The 15,103-nt window shown below is 36.5% G+C and overlaps 1 protein-coding gene across 5 annotated transcripts in view; it reads left to right on the top strand.

The window, feature by feature from the left end:
• Positions 1-3,856: 3,856 nt before the first annotated feature.
• SNAP91 (synaptosome associated protein 91) overlaps positions 3,857-15,103 on the top strand; it is a 145,418-nt gene continuing 134,171 nt past the window's right edge. For 4 of the 5 annotated variants that reach the window (XM_051997335.1, XM_051997333.1, XM_051997334.1 and 1 more), the window contains exons 1-2: positions 4,231-4,316; positions 5,797-5,956. In XM_051997335.1, coding sequence (XP_051853295.1) covers positions 5,827-5,956 — 130 coding nt within the window. In that variant the 5' untranslated portion in view covers positions 4,231-4,316; positions 5,797-5,826. Of the gene's footprint in view, positions 3,947-4,230; positions 4,317-5,796; positions 5,957-15,103 lie in introns of those variants that run through there. The other variant, XM_051997332.1, reaches the window with a different exon arrangement.

Raw genomic sequence — 15,103 nt, 5'->3', positions numbered from 1 at the left:
TAAACCAAGAGCCAAGAACAGCATGCACTCTTGTGAACACATTGTTGTTCAGGCACGTCCAACTCTTTGTGACTTTCTGAACCATAGCATTTCAAGCCTTACCATCCTCTACTTTCTCTCAAAGTCTGTCCAAGTTCAAATTCATTGTTTCCATGATACCATCTATCCATCTCATTTTCTGTCAGTCCCTTTTTCTTTTGCCTTCAATCTTTCTCAAGTTCAAGTCTTTGGACAGTAGGCCCAGTTTGTCACTAGGACCTTACTCAACACCTTTCCAGCTTGGTAAAAACTTGCTAAAGTTTGTACTCTTTTGGCACAGACCTTGAGAACTCAGGGTAACTAAGTGATTTAAATATTAAAATGATAACTACCCTGTCAGTAACTACTTTTACTTTTACTATAAATAGTAGCTTGCTAATTATTAAGGATAAATATCTATTAGATGAAATGTTTCTCATTATTTCAATTGTTTTTACTAAATGTTCATCAACAACTAAATCTCTGCACTTTCTTCTTATAGAACAGCTTATAATCAAACTTAATATTGTACAATTCTGGAATACTATTTTTGTTAAGTATTTCATTGGTCCAAATAGAATATACACTTTCTTTTCCATCCAACCCACCATTCCCAAATCTGGCTTGTATAAATCTAAATGTCTTCTTAGCACTACAGGGCAGAGTTTTAGCTTTGTTGGTTTTTAAAGCCGCAGAAATAACAATAGCACCAGCTTTTTTCTATACCCTACATCTGGTACAGCAAAATAGTAAGCTATACCTCTTCCTTAATCACTGGGACTTCTTGTCTTCCCTTAGAAATCAAACTGCAAAGTTCATCAACTAGCTACTTCCTTTACACCTACAAGATAGGAGAGGACTATTAGAAATCAACAGTAGGAGGAAACCCCTCAGAATCCCTTCTCCAAAGAATTTCTACTATAAGTTCTGTTATATATGTTATATAAGTTCTGTTGCCAGTTCCACCTGTAGAAAAATCAGTCTTTTCCACCTCCCCAAAATCTGCTGCTTTGTGGTGCAAAGCTGATTTAACATCGCAGAGTGAAAGAATAAATGAGAATAATGGGTTCCAAATATTTTAAAGAAGTAGCCAAGCTTTGAAAGTGAAGGAAAAAGAAAAGGAGAAAAATATGTCTTTGAAAGTGATCCATTATGGTTAGCTGTTAAAAAAAAGGGGGGGAGGGGAGAGTATATTCCTGGAGTTCTAGAGTCTTGGTCTCCAAAATGGATTGGTTGTACAGGGTAATTATTTTCCAGTATTATATGTAAAATGATCTCATTTTAGGGGTGTAGCCTATATTCATATTAATACAGTAAATGGAATTATATTGACCTCAATTCTGTGATCTTTGTTTTGATCAAGATCATCTATAGCAGGTTTGTCACAGGGAAAAAAAAGCAATTTATGTCTTAGGAATATTTACAAGACATTTTAAAAATATCAAATGAATGATTCTTTCCAAGGACTGCATTGTGACAACTCAAGGAGTTCATGGACACAAGATGCTCCAGGCTGTAATCTGTTTGACTCTTCAAAATAACTTAAAAAGAAAATGCTAGATAACAACAGCAGTGCTATACAAATATGAAATATTGCAATCAAAATCTATATAGGTGGAAGAAACAGCATTGTTCTTGTTCTTTGCAAGTTATGACAGTTAAACTGCCTTAAAAAGAATTTTTACCTGTCCTGTGATTAACAGCTTGTAGAAAGTTTCTTTCACCAAAGAAGATACCCGAGAGAGTTGCATTGAGGCACTGAGATTGTGATTTGCCCAGTGATATATAGTCAGCATATGCCAGATGGGACTTGAATTTAGATCTTTCCCATTTTTTTGGCCAGCTCTCCGTATCTATTCTGCCACAGAAACCTAGCATATTTAAAATGCATTGGACAAAGAAGAAGCTAAACTGCTGAAACAAGCAATAGTATTCATCATTCTGAAGCATGTCAGTATAAATAATAAAAATATAATTTTAAAAAATTCAAAATACTATAATAGAAGCTGCATACTGATCCATTCCTTTTAGAAGATTGCCACATCTGGACTTAAAGGACTGGGTCCTGGTATTTCAGTATGATACCTAACACAAGGAGGATGTTGAATAATAAATGGCTAATGAATTTCCATGAGTATTTTTATTTGGACACTCAAGGCAGAATTGTACATGAGCACTGAGTAGTTATTATTCCAACTAAAAGTTGGGATAATAATATAAGTACTTCCCTTTAAGTGTGACTCCTATGGGCCTAACCATATGTTCATTCTCTTAGCCCTGCCTATAAAAATTTTTGGCTTCCTGCCAACTGAGTTGCCAGAAAAGTAGGCATTGAAAAGGGAGCCATACAACTACTTAGGGAAATCCCTGTCCCCATAAAGAACTGCTACTGAAAAGATATGTTTTTGTTCTTGGAGGAAAGGAGATTATAATTTTAAATCTTCTAATGAATTTGATATAAGACTTGAAAGTGATGTCATTTCAGCTGTAGTTCTGAAGGGCAGAGGCTACCTTGACAAACATGATACTAAATAAAAGATTTATGTAGCAAAGGTTTTCAACTTTTTTTGTTGTTGTTAGTAGGAGCTATTTTCTATTCTTCTAGAGTCTTGAAATCAAGGAAGAGTAAGGAAGTATGTATGTGTGTACATATTGGAGTGAGTATGAAAAAGCAATGATAAATAAAAGCCATTATTTATGAGGTACCCATGGAACAAAGGATTTATAGAACACCTATAGAACAGAACACAGAGAACAAAACTAATGCCATGAAAGGAAAAGGAAACATAAAGAAACAATGTAAGTGGATAATATAAAAGTGGAAAATATAAAATACATAAAACCTAAATAAAGAAGATATATTATGACAATAATTTGGACTGAAGTTGTCTGTAGGAGGTAATGAAAACTAATATTCATAAACTGAAGACTTAAAATTATTTTGCTGCAAATTTAACATCCAAAATAAGGTATCAATATATGAAAATATTGATGCTTGGTTGTCCATGCCATTTAGTGACAATTCAAGCATATTTATGACTGACAATAATACCAGATGCTTAAATTTCATAAAATAGATATGTACAAATATTATCAAGCCTAATCGAGATTCCTAATTAATAAATATTCTATTTATTATTGAGAAGCTTTGAGTTTCTTTGAAACACATCATTTAGATCCCAGAAATATGGTGTCAGATCTTGATACTATGGACAAATTTTCCATCAAATGAGGATATTTACTCAACGCCTCCTTCAAAGGATTGTTGGGGGAAGCTAAAAGCATACAACACATTTGGGCTACTATTATTTATTATTATTCCAAGTTCAGACCGCCAGAAGTCACCTGTCCGTTTGCTACCTGTGTGACCTTTTGTGGGTCACTTTTCACTCCCAATCCTGTTTTATCTGTAGGGTAAAGGTGTTGGAATAGAGGTCTTCTAAGCTACTTTTACAGATCTAAATATATGTGTCCGGTATAAACACCCCACTGAGATATGCCAGCATTAGAGCCATGTGGCTCTTGATTGGCAAAGATAGAAATGCAGCAGAACTGTCCAGCAGTGTCTCGGGCAGCCATGACTAGTATCAACCAAGGAGATATCCTAGCTGCCCTCCAACGGACAGCAACGGGGCCCTGCCCTTGCATCGGCCTTCGCCCACTTAGCATCGAATTCAGCCAGGCGAGAAACTGGGGTTACTATCCCCCTCTAGCCTGCCGGTGCCCGCTGCGGAGTCGTGAAGGCAGGTGCACGGGAGCCGGCGGTCGGCGTGCGCGTGCGCATGCTGCCCCGGGAGGGGAAGGACCGGAGGTGAGGCATCCCCTCCCAGTCTTTCTACCACAGCCTTTCAGGAGATGCTAGCCTGCCGGTGAAGACCACTCCTAGGAAAGCAGCTCCAGGCTAACGGGACTGAAGGAAGGTAGACGGGTGAGTGTGTATGTATGCATGCGCGAGTATTGGTTTGTGTGTGGAAGATGCAGGGAAGAGAGGGTACAGGGGAGGCTAGGGCTCGCGCTCCCCCTTCCCCCCCACAACCCTATATCCACCCCGCGAGCCCCACCCGCTCCGGAGATCCTCGCGGCGGAGGGGCTCGCACCGGTTTGTCCATGCTTGTCACCTGACTCTGTCGGAGGAACCAAAGCTGAGGTGGGGGCGGGGGGATGGGGACGCTGCCTGGGAGAGCCAGAGAGACGCGGCGGCGGCGGCGGCGGCGGCGGCGGCGGCGGTGGCAGTAGCGGTGGCAGTAGCGGTGGCAGTGGCAGTGGCAGTGGAGGCGGCGGCTGGGAGCGGTGGGCTGGTACATGCTGCACCCCGGGGTGGGCGGGCTGGGGTCCTGGGCTGCGGGGCGCCATAGAGAGAAGGAGGAGGGACAGCATTGAAGGTGAGCTCCGGGGGGCATCTCTCCCCGCGAGACACCCGCCAGCTCTCTACCCACCCGCCGGCTTCCTTCCTTCCTTCCGCCCCGAGACCACGGACTGACAGATCGACCGACTGGCAGTCAGGCGGGCAGACCTACCGCCAGGCAGGCAGTGAGGCGGGCAGACAGATAGACTGGCAGGCGGGCGGACGGGCACATTGTCTCTCCCCCGCGGCCGGGAGGAGCGGCGGGAGCCGTGGCAGCTGCAGCGCCTCCCAGGGAAGTGGGGGCGGGGGCGAGTAACGGACTCGTGCCGCTGTCTGTCTCCACGGCCAGCCGCAGTCTGCATACCGCCCGCACCTGGCTCCCCTTTTTTTCTCGTGCTCTGGCAGTGCTCCCCGCGTAGTGCCGCGCCGCGCCTCTCGGGGGACTCGGTCGAAGGCGATTATCCTTCCTCAGAGGGAGGCGACCGAGGAGTGACAGGTCCGCCCGCTGCCGGCGCGGGTATAGTGCTGCACCCCCACTGCCCAAGGGCCGGATGCTCCTTCCCACCCTCGGGAAACGGAGGGGTAGTCATAGCGGGGGGTGAGGGGATCCCCGGCCCCGCACCCGAGAAGGGTGAACCGCTTGGCGTTCTCCCACTCCTTCTCCTCAGGGCGGGCCCCCTGCAATGAGGATGGAGAGAGCTGCTATGGGAGATGGGGGTGGGGTGGAGTGCAGGGTCGTAGCTTAAAGAGGACCAGGAAAGGAGTGCGGGAGAGAAGGATTAAGGATGTGGGAGGCAGTGGCGGCTTTAGGCTGAGAAGGGGGAGAGAGGGCATAATATGGCGCAATGCAACGATAATCTCCAGCTCAGAGGAGATGGGGAATGGAAGATCCCGATGCTGCTGCAGAAGCTGCCGCAGCCGCCGAGGCAGCATCAGGGGAGGGGAAGGGCAGGGCAGCCAAGGTTGGGTAACGGATCCAATCCGTCTCCGTGGCCTCTTGGGAATGGGGGAGGGAAGTCAGGACATACCGCAGCAGCAGTGGGGAGGTTGCCTTTTGTGTCCCCAGGGAAGAACCCCGAAACCTGAAGGGTCTCGTGCGGTATCAGAGTGTCTAGCTGGGGAGAAAATTGTTGATTGACAAGAGGGTGGAGGGCATAGGGATGGTGGGGTAGAAAAAAAGGGGGGTTATATTGCAGGGTAAAGAAGCCCAAGATTAGTGTACTCATAATTTATTTTCTGTGAATGCAGCTAAGGCTAATGGATCCGCACCCTTACAGCCTCTAGTTTTGTTGGTTCTAAGATACTGGGACAGCACCTACAGAGATCCCTCTAGGGTGGAGAAGAGAGGTTGCAGAAAGAGATAGGGCGTTCTTCCCCATAGTCAGCAATCCTGGATTATAATGAGGGGGCCATATATTTACTCTTTCTTACAGAAGAGGAGGCTGTAGAAGCAGCAGCCGAAGATGTCGGGGCAAACGCTCACGGATCGAATCGCAGCTGCTCAGTATAGCGTGACTGGCTCTGCTGTAGCGAGGGCCGTCTGCAAAGCAACCACTCATGAAGTAATGGGGCCCAAGAAAAAGCACTTGGACTGTAAGCATCTCTTTATATAAGCGGGACTTGCGCATGCCAGATACTCCAAATTCTAGGCAGAGGCTGTCTAGGTTTACTATCAATAGTGCTGTAGCATTTAGTATTCCCAGCTGTGAAAATCTTTTAAAAGTGTCTTTTGGTGACCTTTTTACATTTTATATTCTTTCAGTAATATTTTTCTTCCTTTTGGTCTTCAATTTCTATACTACAGGAAGATTATACTGTAGGTTTAGTATAGAAATCTAAAGTCTGATGTGAGCTATTGAGAGATTTGAGACTCAGGCTTTCTTACAGTTTTAGTTGTGGACTTTTGGTTATTTGGTTATTATTTTAAGAGATGGTTTAGTTCAGGAAATTCTGGGATTCTACAATTACAGCTCAGAAAGAAATGCCTTTTTGATAAGTTTTTTTTTTAATATGTGTGTGTTTCATTGGGAATGTTAATGGAATTTTCCCTTGAATTTTAGAGTAATTAATATCCTATTTTTCATGTTTGTGACCTTATAGAAAAAATTTAAGACTAGTTCTAAAGAACTGCTGCTGAAATGACAAACCCTTTTTTTATTGACTCAGTTAATGTAGTAAATAATTCCTTTAATTGAAGGCAGGGCTTTTAGAGGTAACTTGTTATCTTGTACAAATGCTGGCAATTGTCAAAGTTTTATCAACAATCTGGTCCCAACTTCATTCCAGCATTTTGAAAGGGTGATACTGGATGATCAGGAATTGCACTGTCTAGGTTATATTATCCTTATTTGGATTCTATTTCTGCTCCCCAGGAAGGAATTTCTATTCTCACAGCTGTGTGGATTACACTGGTATTAGCATTTATCCCAGACCCATTAGCAGTATAAGATCAAACTGAAGAGACTTACAAATAGTTGAAATAGAACAGTGTTTTAGAAATGTCCATTCCTCTGGCCTTATAATATTGAATAACTTTCCTTCTACAGACTTATCTGAGAGCTATAAATCCCTCAGTCTTTTTGAATAAATGCTGTGTAATATATATCTTTTTACCATATACTTTATGGTATCACCAACACAATACGGACAGGGCTTTAAAGTGCATAACCTTAAGCATATAACTGAAAATTACAAATTTGTGAATTAGTTTTCTTCCTAAAATCATGAAAATTATGTACTTATTTATTATCCTTTCCACCTGATAAACTAACCTATGTGTGATTTGTGGACTCCTTTTTATTGCTTTATTAATAAAAAACAATTTGTATCAAAAGTTTTAAAATGCATATTTATAAAATATTACAAAAATATTCAATAACATTATGCAGAAATGTCAGACTTATTTCAAAGAATAGTTTTCATTTCACATGTATCAGAATTTTACCTGACAATTATGAATGACTCATGGATGAACTAAAACCTTATGAATTAACTAAATTATAATGATATTTCACATAGAATTAAGGGTATCCTTGGAGAAGATAGCAAAATTCTTTGGCCCTTTTTAAAGGTGTTATCATTTTGTTTTCCTTGGAGATCTCTTTGATCTGTAAAAGCTTAGTAAAAATGATACAAAAAAAGGATACACAGAGAACATTCTTTCTATTGTTTCAGAAATAACTACTGAATGGAATGTTTTAGAGATGTGTAACTTTAAGAAGCATGTCATTTTTTAATTAAGAAAAATTGCATTTGATTTTGTTTTGATTGCTTCTGTGAATTAATTATCAGTAATCTTTAGTAAATTAATTTACATTATTAATCTTAACATTTTACTCTTCTCATTTACAGGGTATTTTGTGTTTATATTCATATTTTCTATATATTCAAATTTGACAGACAAATTTTGCTTACAGTGTACTACAGGGAAAGGCATTAAGGGTACAAATAAAAAGAAAATAGTTTCTCACTTGAAGAACTTAAGTTCTATATATATATATACACAAATAAATTAAATACATGTTAATTTGAGGAGAGAGTATCAATAGCTAGGGGAACCAAGGAAGGAACATTTTCAAGGAAGAGGTGTACCCTTCCCCGAGCTTTGTAGGAAGTTTCTAACTGACAAATTGAAAAGGTACTGAATTGTAGATATTGGAGGTAAGGGAGACCTACCCTCATGCCAGAAAATGGATTATTAAGTTTGGGGAGCAGTTTTTTTTTTATTTAATTTTTATGAAATCCTTTAAAATATTCCTGTAATAATTGTCATCTCAATGCAGTGATTTCCATATCTAGATATCCAATCCTAAGTCCCTCTCCTGAACTCCAGTCTATAGCTTTTCCAACTGTGAAAATACATTCAAACATATCCAAAATGGAAATTACTATCTACTATTGTTGTCAAGGAAACCACAATCCTGTCAGTCACCCAGGTCTGCAACTTGGGTGTCATCAAGTCCTCCCCTTCCACCCACATTCACCAAGTCTTATAATTTATACCTAATAGAGTATCTCTTATTATTTTTCTCCTTTTCTCATGGTCACCAGTCTAGTTCAGCTTTTTTATCACATCACATCACATCACATCACATCATTGCTGTAGCCTCCTCATGGATCTTCCTACCTTCAAAGTTCTATTCCCTATAACTTATTTTCCACATAACTACCAATATAAATTTCTAAGAGTTCAGGTCTTACCATATAATTGCCCTACTCATTAACTCCCAATAGTTCCCCATTGTCTCTTGCATCAAGTAGTTCCTCTTTTTTAGCTTTTACAACCCTTTGCAACCCAGCATTAATTTACCTTTCCTATCTTTTCATATGTTACTTCCTTAACCAAACTGACCTTCTTGCTGATTGTTAATTGTCACATTCACTTCCCATTCTGTGCCTTTGCATTGGTTCTCCTTAAAGTCTGAGGTGCATTCTCACTTCACCTCTGCCTCTTAGAATTTCCAATTTCCTTCAAAATTCTGCCCAAGTGACACCTACGGAAAGCCTTTCTTGACCCTTCCTATTAACCCTCTCCCACCAATTTATTGTTCATATATGTATAATGTGTACATATGCATATACATATACGTATTAGAATGTAAGCTTAAGTACTTTTTGGGTAAGGTCTTACTTATTTTTGTCTTTGTATCAGTAGATTACCTATCTGTGCAATGTAGTTACTTTTAAGAAATGCTTGTTGACTGACTGAATGGACAATATAAATGTGGGGCATAGTATACAGTGAAGTTGGAAAGTAGAGAGGTGGTTAATCAGACCAAGGCCAAGGAGGGCCTTAAATGCTCATTGGAAACATTTTTGTTCCGACTAGGTCATAAATATGTATGTAACGTTCTGTCCATAGTACTCTAACTGCTGAGAGGAGAGAGATAGGCCTCCCAATTTATTAATAAATTTTAAAAATTATAGATGGATGAGGTAAAGAGGAGATAATTTAGAATTCAAAGATTATATTCTGATAAAACAGCTAAATTGGGGTTAGTTGATAGGTTACTTAATTTTGAAAAAACCTTTGCTACATAAAATAAGTCAATGCAGGATTCTTTTACTCAATAGTCTCCTATAGTTCATTTGTATTAATTAGTCAAGCAATAAATATTTTAAGCACTTACTATATACCAGTTGCTATACTTGGCACTGCCTATACAAAAAAAAATTCTGCTCTGAAAATATATAATTTTCCAAGAACATACATACCTCTTTTCTGATTTAAGCACATCTGTCATTAGTTGACCAAAGTGTAATTGTTCAATAGTAATAACTGAATGAATTTTAGGCATGTAATATGCAACTATTAAAAATATGGAATTCTATAGATTAATGGCAAAGTACTAAGCTTTATAAATACCCAAAATTTGAAATAAACAGAATGCCTGTAATCTAGAAAAAATTGCCTTTCACAGTAATACTTTTTTAATGGTTGAGATTGAAATGGAATAATTTGGATAAATAGTTGGTCAATAGTTGGTCAGATGAAGTAAAAGAATTTGAGATTTATTTGTGAAATAAATATTTAATTTTTAAAGTGGCAGTGCATATTTCCCACCTTTCCCTCCCCCCCCCAAAAAAAAAGAAAAAACTTGGTTAATCATGAAATTTTTAAAAATTTTTTGGACATGATTTTTTGGATTGTAGTAACAGTGAAGCAAATAGTATGTCAAAATTAAAGCAATTCTGAAAGTTTGTCAATTTTGTAAAAATAAATCAATTGATTTATTTTAAATGCTTGGTTACCATTAGTTTTGAACCCACATTTCAAAAGAAAAGAAGTTCACTTTCTGCAAATTTAATGAGGATTAAGCTCCCTTTTCTTCATCAAACCATTTTGAGTTTATAGGTTTGATAAGAGAATTGTTACTATTTGGACAAGAATTAAATGGTTAGACAGCAATGATAGGTAGAAATTGATTCCTAAATTTTCCTTTTTTGGAATGACAATATATTTTGTTATTTCATACTAGTTTTCTTAGTAAATTCTGTGTTAAACTTCTCTGACTTTGTATTTTGTTTTAATAGTAATAATAATCCAAATAAATGCTAAAAGTTAGTATTTTGAATCATTATCCCAATTTCTTTCTCACATCCCCACAGATCCCTTAAGATCCATTGTAAAGTATAAAAGTGAAATTACTCATGTTTCTATAGTGCTTCTTTTAAAAGTGAGGGATTAGACCCAAGGACACATACACACACACACACACACACACACACACACACACACACACACACACACACTATTGTAACAGGGTTAATAAGTTTTTTGAAACTGGGGCAGAAAATTCAAGCCTTGAAAATGTAGATTCAGGATTTTTCCTGTTACATTACACAGGTATGGATAATATGAAAGCATTTTGTTAAGAACCTACTTTGTGTGGGGCACTGAACACAGAAATACATTTTTTGAAAAAGGAAACAATATTTTTCTTCTATCTTTTTTTCCAAGATGTTTTGTTTTTAGTTTTTGTGTTTAGTAATCTTAAATTGAACACTTATTTAGAAAAAACAAAGTTTAAGTCTTATCTCTATGTAAATAGAACTTATGGGAGACTAATTTATGAAGAGAAAAATTTTCTAGGCATAGAAAATGATTTAAAATGACAAGTGCTACAAAAATAGTAATTGTTTCCATATTTTTATTCTAATCCACTAAGTGATAATTATGATTCTGTTTAGATTATATAACTAAACATAATTTCTTATTTGTCATTCTTAATCATTTGTAATGTCTTTCATTCTTAAACATTTTTGCTATTTAGTTTTAATGAATTACATTATATTTTTCTCTATATAATTTCTTCTGTGAAAACATTTGGAATTAGAGGGCTGGACTATGTTTTTATTTTATTGAAAGAATTAATGTCACTTTAATTCTTATAAAGCCTTTGGAGGATTTACTGTGATGTGGTACTATGCTAATACCCATTAGCAGCCTACCAGAAGAACTGTGTTCAAGGCTATATTGTAATTACAGCTACCTTAATCTTATATATCAAGTAGTTATAAAAAGGGAATAAATTACATGAGATTTTAAAAAATATTTAGATTAGAAAATAATTCACTTTACAAAAGGATTCATTATCCTTTTCCTTAAGGTAGCTTTCTATGACAGTAAAATATAATGTGATTTACAGAAATTCTGTTTGCATATGACTTTTCAGAAGCCCTTCTGTTATATATTTATGTATATAATAGCTAATTTAGTCAGAGTTTTTTTGAATCATAATATGAAAATAATTAAAAATTTATTTTTAAAAACTAAATGGAAGTAGTAAAAGTAATGGAAAGCTTAACAAGTGCTAATATTAGATATGAGATGAATCCATTCTTACTGTAAATAAAAATTTGAAATTATGGACCATGACAACATCCAATTAGTGTTGCACCTTTAAAAGCATGCTTATGATGGTAAAGGAAATGTATAAGAAATTGCACTTGTCTATAAGAAGCTTACTGTTTAATTGCTCTTCAACTTTTAGTCAATGTTCTAAAATTTCTTACATGTGTATATAAATCTTGGGAGAAAAAATTGTTATCTAAGGGATAACGTTTAAGAGTATCAGTTATCACTATTAAAGTTATAAGACTATGTACTGGTTTTTATATATGATTTATGGAAATCAATATCATTTTATACTCATATCCTGATATTTTTATATTTTTATATATTTTTGATCTCATTGGTATGTGAATAAATGATAATCACAAGCATTTATTAAGAATACATTAATTAAAGATACTTTAAAAAATAAAAGGATAGTGTCCTCACAATACATATTCTACTGTGGAAGACAATATGTATGTAAATAAGTTAGAAAATACAGAATGAATGAAAGGTAACTATAGAGGGGTAATGAATCTTATCCATATTTTCCATAAATTTTCTACAATGGGCCCAGTCAAAGCTGAGGCCTTTTTCCAGATTTTGGCATTGTCTGAATACCATTGGAACATGTATTCATTCTTTGGCTATTCTTTGCTAAGGAAGACTTGGGTTCAAACCTTTCCACACTTATGACCATGGGCAAGTCACTTAACTTTCTTAGGCTCCATTTCTTCATCTTTAAAATGAGGAAATTGGACCTTCTGGTTTCTTTTAGCTTTTAGCTTTTAGCTCTAAATCTATGTTCCCATTAACTATCTTGCACTTCTTTTGTATTTGTTCTTTATGTATCTTTTCTTTCCAGTGGAATGTGAGTTTATTCATTGTTGCTTCTTCAGCATAGATCATAATTATCAATATACTACAGCCTGCTCTTGCACACCCTTGTCCTTTACCCCTAAATACCTAAAATATTCAATTTTAATTTTTGGAAGACAACATTTTTTTCAAAGAGAAGCCTTAATTCCCTAAAAGCATTGTATAATTTCCAAAATGTGGTCTAGCTTGCTATTCAACTTTGGGCCTAGTCTGTTGATCTTCCACATTGTGTATTCAAAATATTTGTACTGATGGGCTATCTATCATCTGTTCAAATGCATGATATAGTCTACACAATAGACATTCTCCAGCTATTTGGTTTTTTGTTCTTGTTTTGATAGGTCAACTCTTGTGTGTTGTGGATTCCATTTAGAAGCTCTGTAATGTTTTTTATAGTAATATATTACTAATTTGAATTCTATTAATTTGGAACTTATCCTATAATAAAGACTGTAGAAACTTACTGAACTTTCTTTTTTGAAAAAGAAACATTATTAAATTTAGAATAACAATATTTCAAGTAAAAAAATTTAAATATTAAAAAGCTAAAATTTTTCAAAGCATAGTTGCTTCAATCTTTATAACACAGTTTCTTAATTCCAGAGAATACATGAATAGATTTCAGGGGTTTCACAAACTTATATAGAGAAAAATTATTAAATATCTTTAACTTCTAATCAAAATTTAGTTCTATATATTTTAAACATTCTGAGATAGGGTCCAGACTACCAAAAGGATTTATGACACAAAAAGATTTAAGAACCCCTATTCTTGAGGTATAATTTATGCATCAGAATTACAGAATATGAGATCTGGAAAGGACCTCAGCTTCCATCTACTTCAACCTATGCCCAAAGAATCCCTATTATAATATACCAAAAAAGGGTTTGATACTGTTTTTATTTTTAAACTAACCAAGTACCAGCAAGAAATATCTCTTCCTCATTAATATTGATGAGAGAGAAATTTAGGCTAGTTATGTTAATGCCGTTAATGTTAATAACAGATAAAGATCTGACCAATTAATTAATTTCATTAGAGCACAATATGAAGACAAAATGCCTTTGCCTTACTTAATTGACATCTATTGATAGATGCCTGCCCTTTAGAGTATTTGCATGCTTCCCAGGCCCATAGGATATGATATAGAAATCATTGTGTATAGGAGCTTAGATTCTAGAAGAAAGTATGCTTTGCTTAACTTCATTTCTTTAGTATTTGGGAGAAGAGGGAGATAATGATTGCTATTGCTGCTTATTGGTTAAAAGCAGGAATTAGCTGCCAATATCCACTTTTTGTTTTCAATATTTTAATCTTTTTCTCCAAATTTTTAGGAATGAGGCACCAAGGAAATATATGCATATACACACAGATATACACACATATATACATCTTTGCATGTGTGTGTATGTGCGTGATATTTAAAAGGTCAGATTCATTAATATTAGGATATGAGAACCTCATACATTTACAATGTTTGTGACCTACATTATGACCTGCTTTCATTAAGTGAATAAACCATTAATTTGTTAGGTCAAAAATATGTATACTCATAGAGAAATCTGAATTATGATTTTATATCACATTAATCACAACATACACATTTACATGATTTGCTAGGAGTTGTATAGAAATTGTGAGCTCTTATCTATAGTAAGGAATAACCTAGGAAGTAAAGGCTTCCCTCTGACTTCATTATTGCAAAAGACTGGATGTTATCTACCTAGTTATGAACTGGGCATTGTTTTTCTTATTATAGGCCATCTTTTCAAACTAAGGTCACAATCTTTTGAGTTTTAGCCCAAACAGCAAACAATAGAATAATAAAAACAGTTCTTACTTCATTGTTAACATTGAACTGCAGTTATATTTTAACAACAAGAAGATAAGCACTTAAGTACTTACTAAGGTTATAAAAACAAAAATGAAATCAGCCCCATCTTCAAGGATCTTATGTCTTCTTACAGTAATGCTTTATTTGTTGTTGTTTTTGTCCATTGTTCTTGAAAAGAACTATGACATTAGGGAGATGATGCCATGACATTCAAAATCCAGGCTCCTCTAGAGCTATCTAGGTAATAACTTTATGAGGTAAGTGATGGAACTGTTGCTAACTCCAATTTTGTAGAGGTTCTGCAAAGTGAGTAACTTAACGCATAGTGTTATATCTGGGACTTCAGCTCCATTCTTCTGACTCCATAGGCAAAAGAATTATTAGGTGGAGAGTTTGATATTCAAACTCAGACCCCTTAATTCTAAACCATTTTTTGATATTATGCCAAAATACTTCTTTGACATGCATGTGTCTCCAGACTAGCTATTTTAGTGTGAATGCCCTAGATCAGAGAATCCATGACTTAGCGTCTATAAAGTGCCTACTATGTGTCAAATACTATTAAGCATTTTAGATATAAAGATAAAAATGAAACAGTTCTTGTTTTCAAGAAGCTTACATATTACCTTAGGAAATAACACACAAATCACATACAAGGCAGCCTTGGGGGTGAATGAGGCTGTTGAATGAC

The sequence above is a fragment of the Antechinus flavipes genome, chromosome 4 (genome assembly GCF_016432865.1).
Source record: "Antechinus flavipes isolate AdamAnt ecotype Samford, QLD, Australia chromosome 4, AdamAnt_v2, whole genome shotgun sequence".
NCBI lineage: Eukaryota > Metazoa > Chordata > Mammalia > Dasyuromorphia > Dasyuridae > Antechinus > Antechinus flavipes.
Note: the sequence above shows the minus strand (reverse complement) of the source record. Positions and strands in the feature narration are given on the sequence as shown.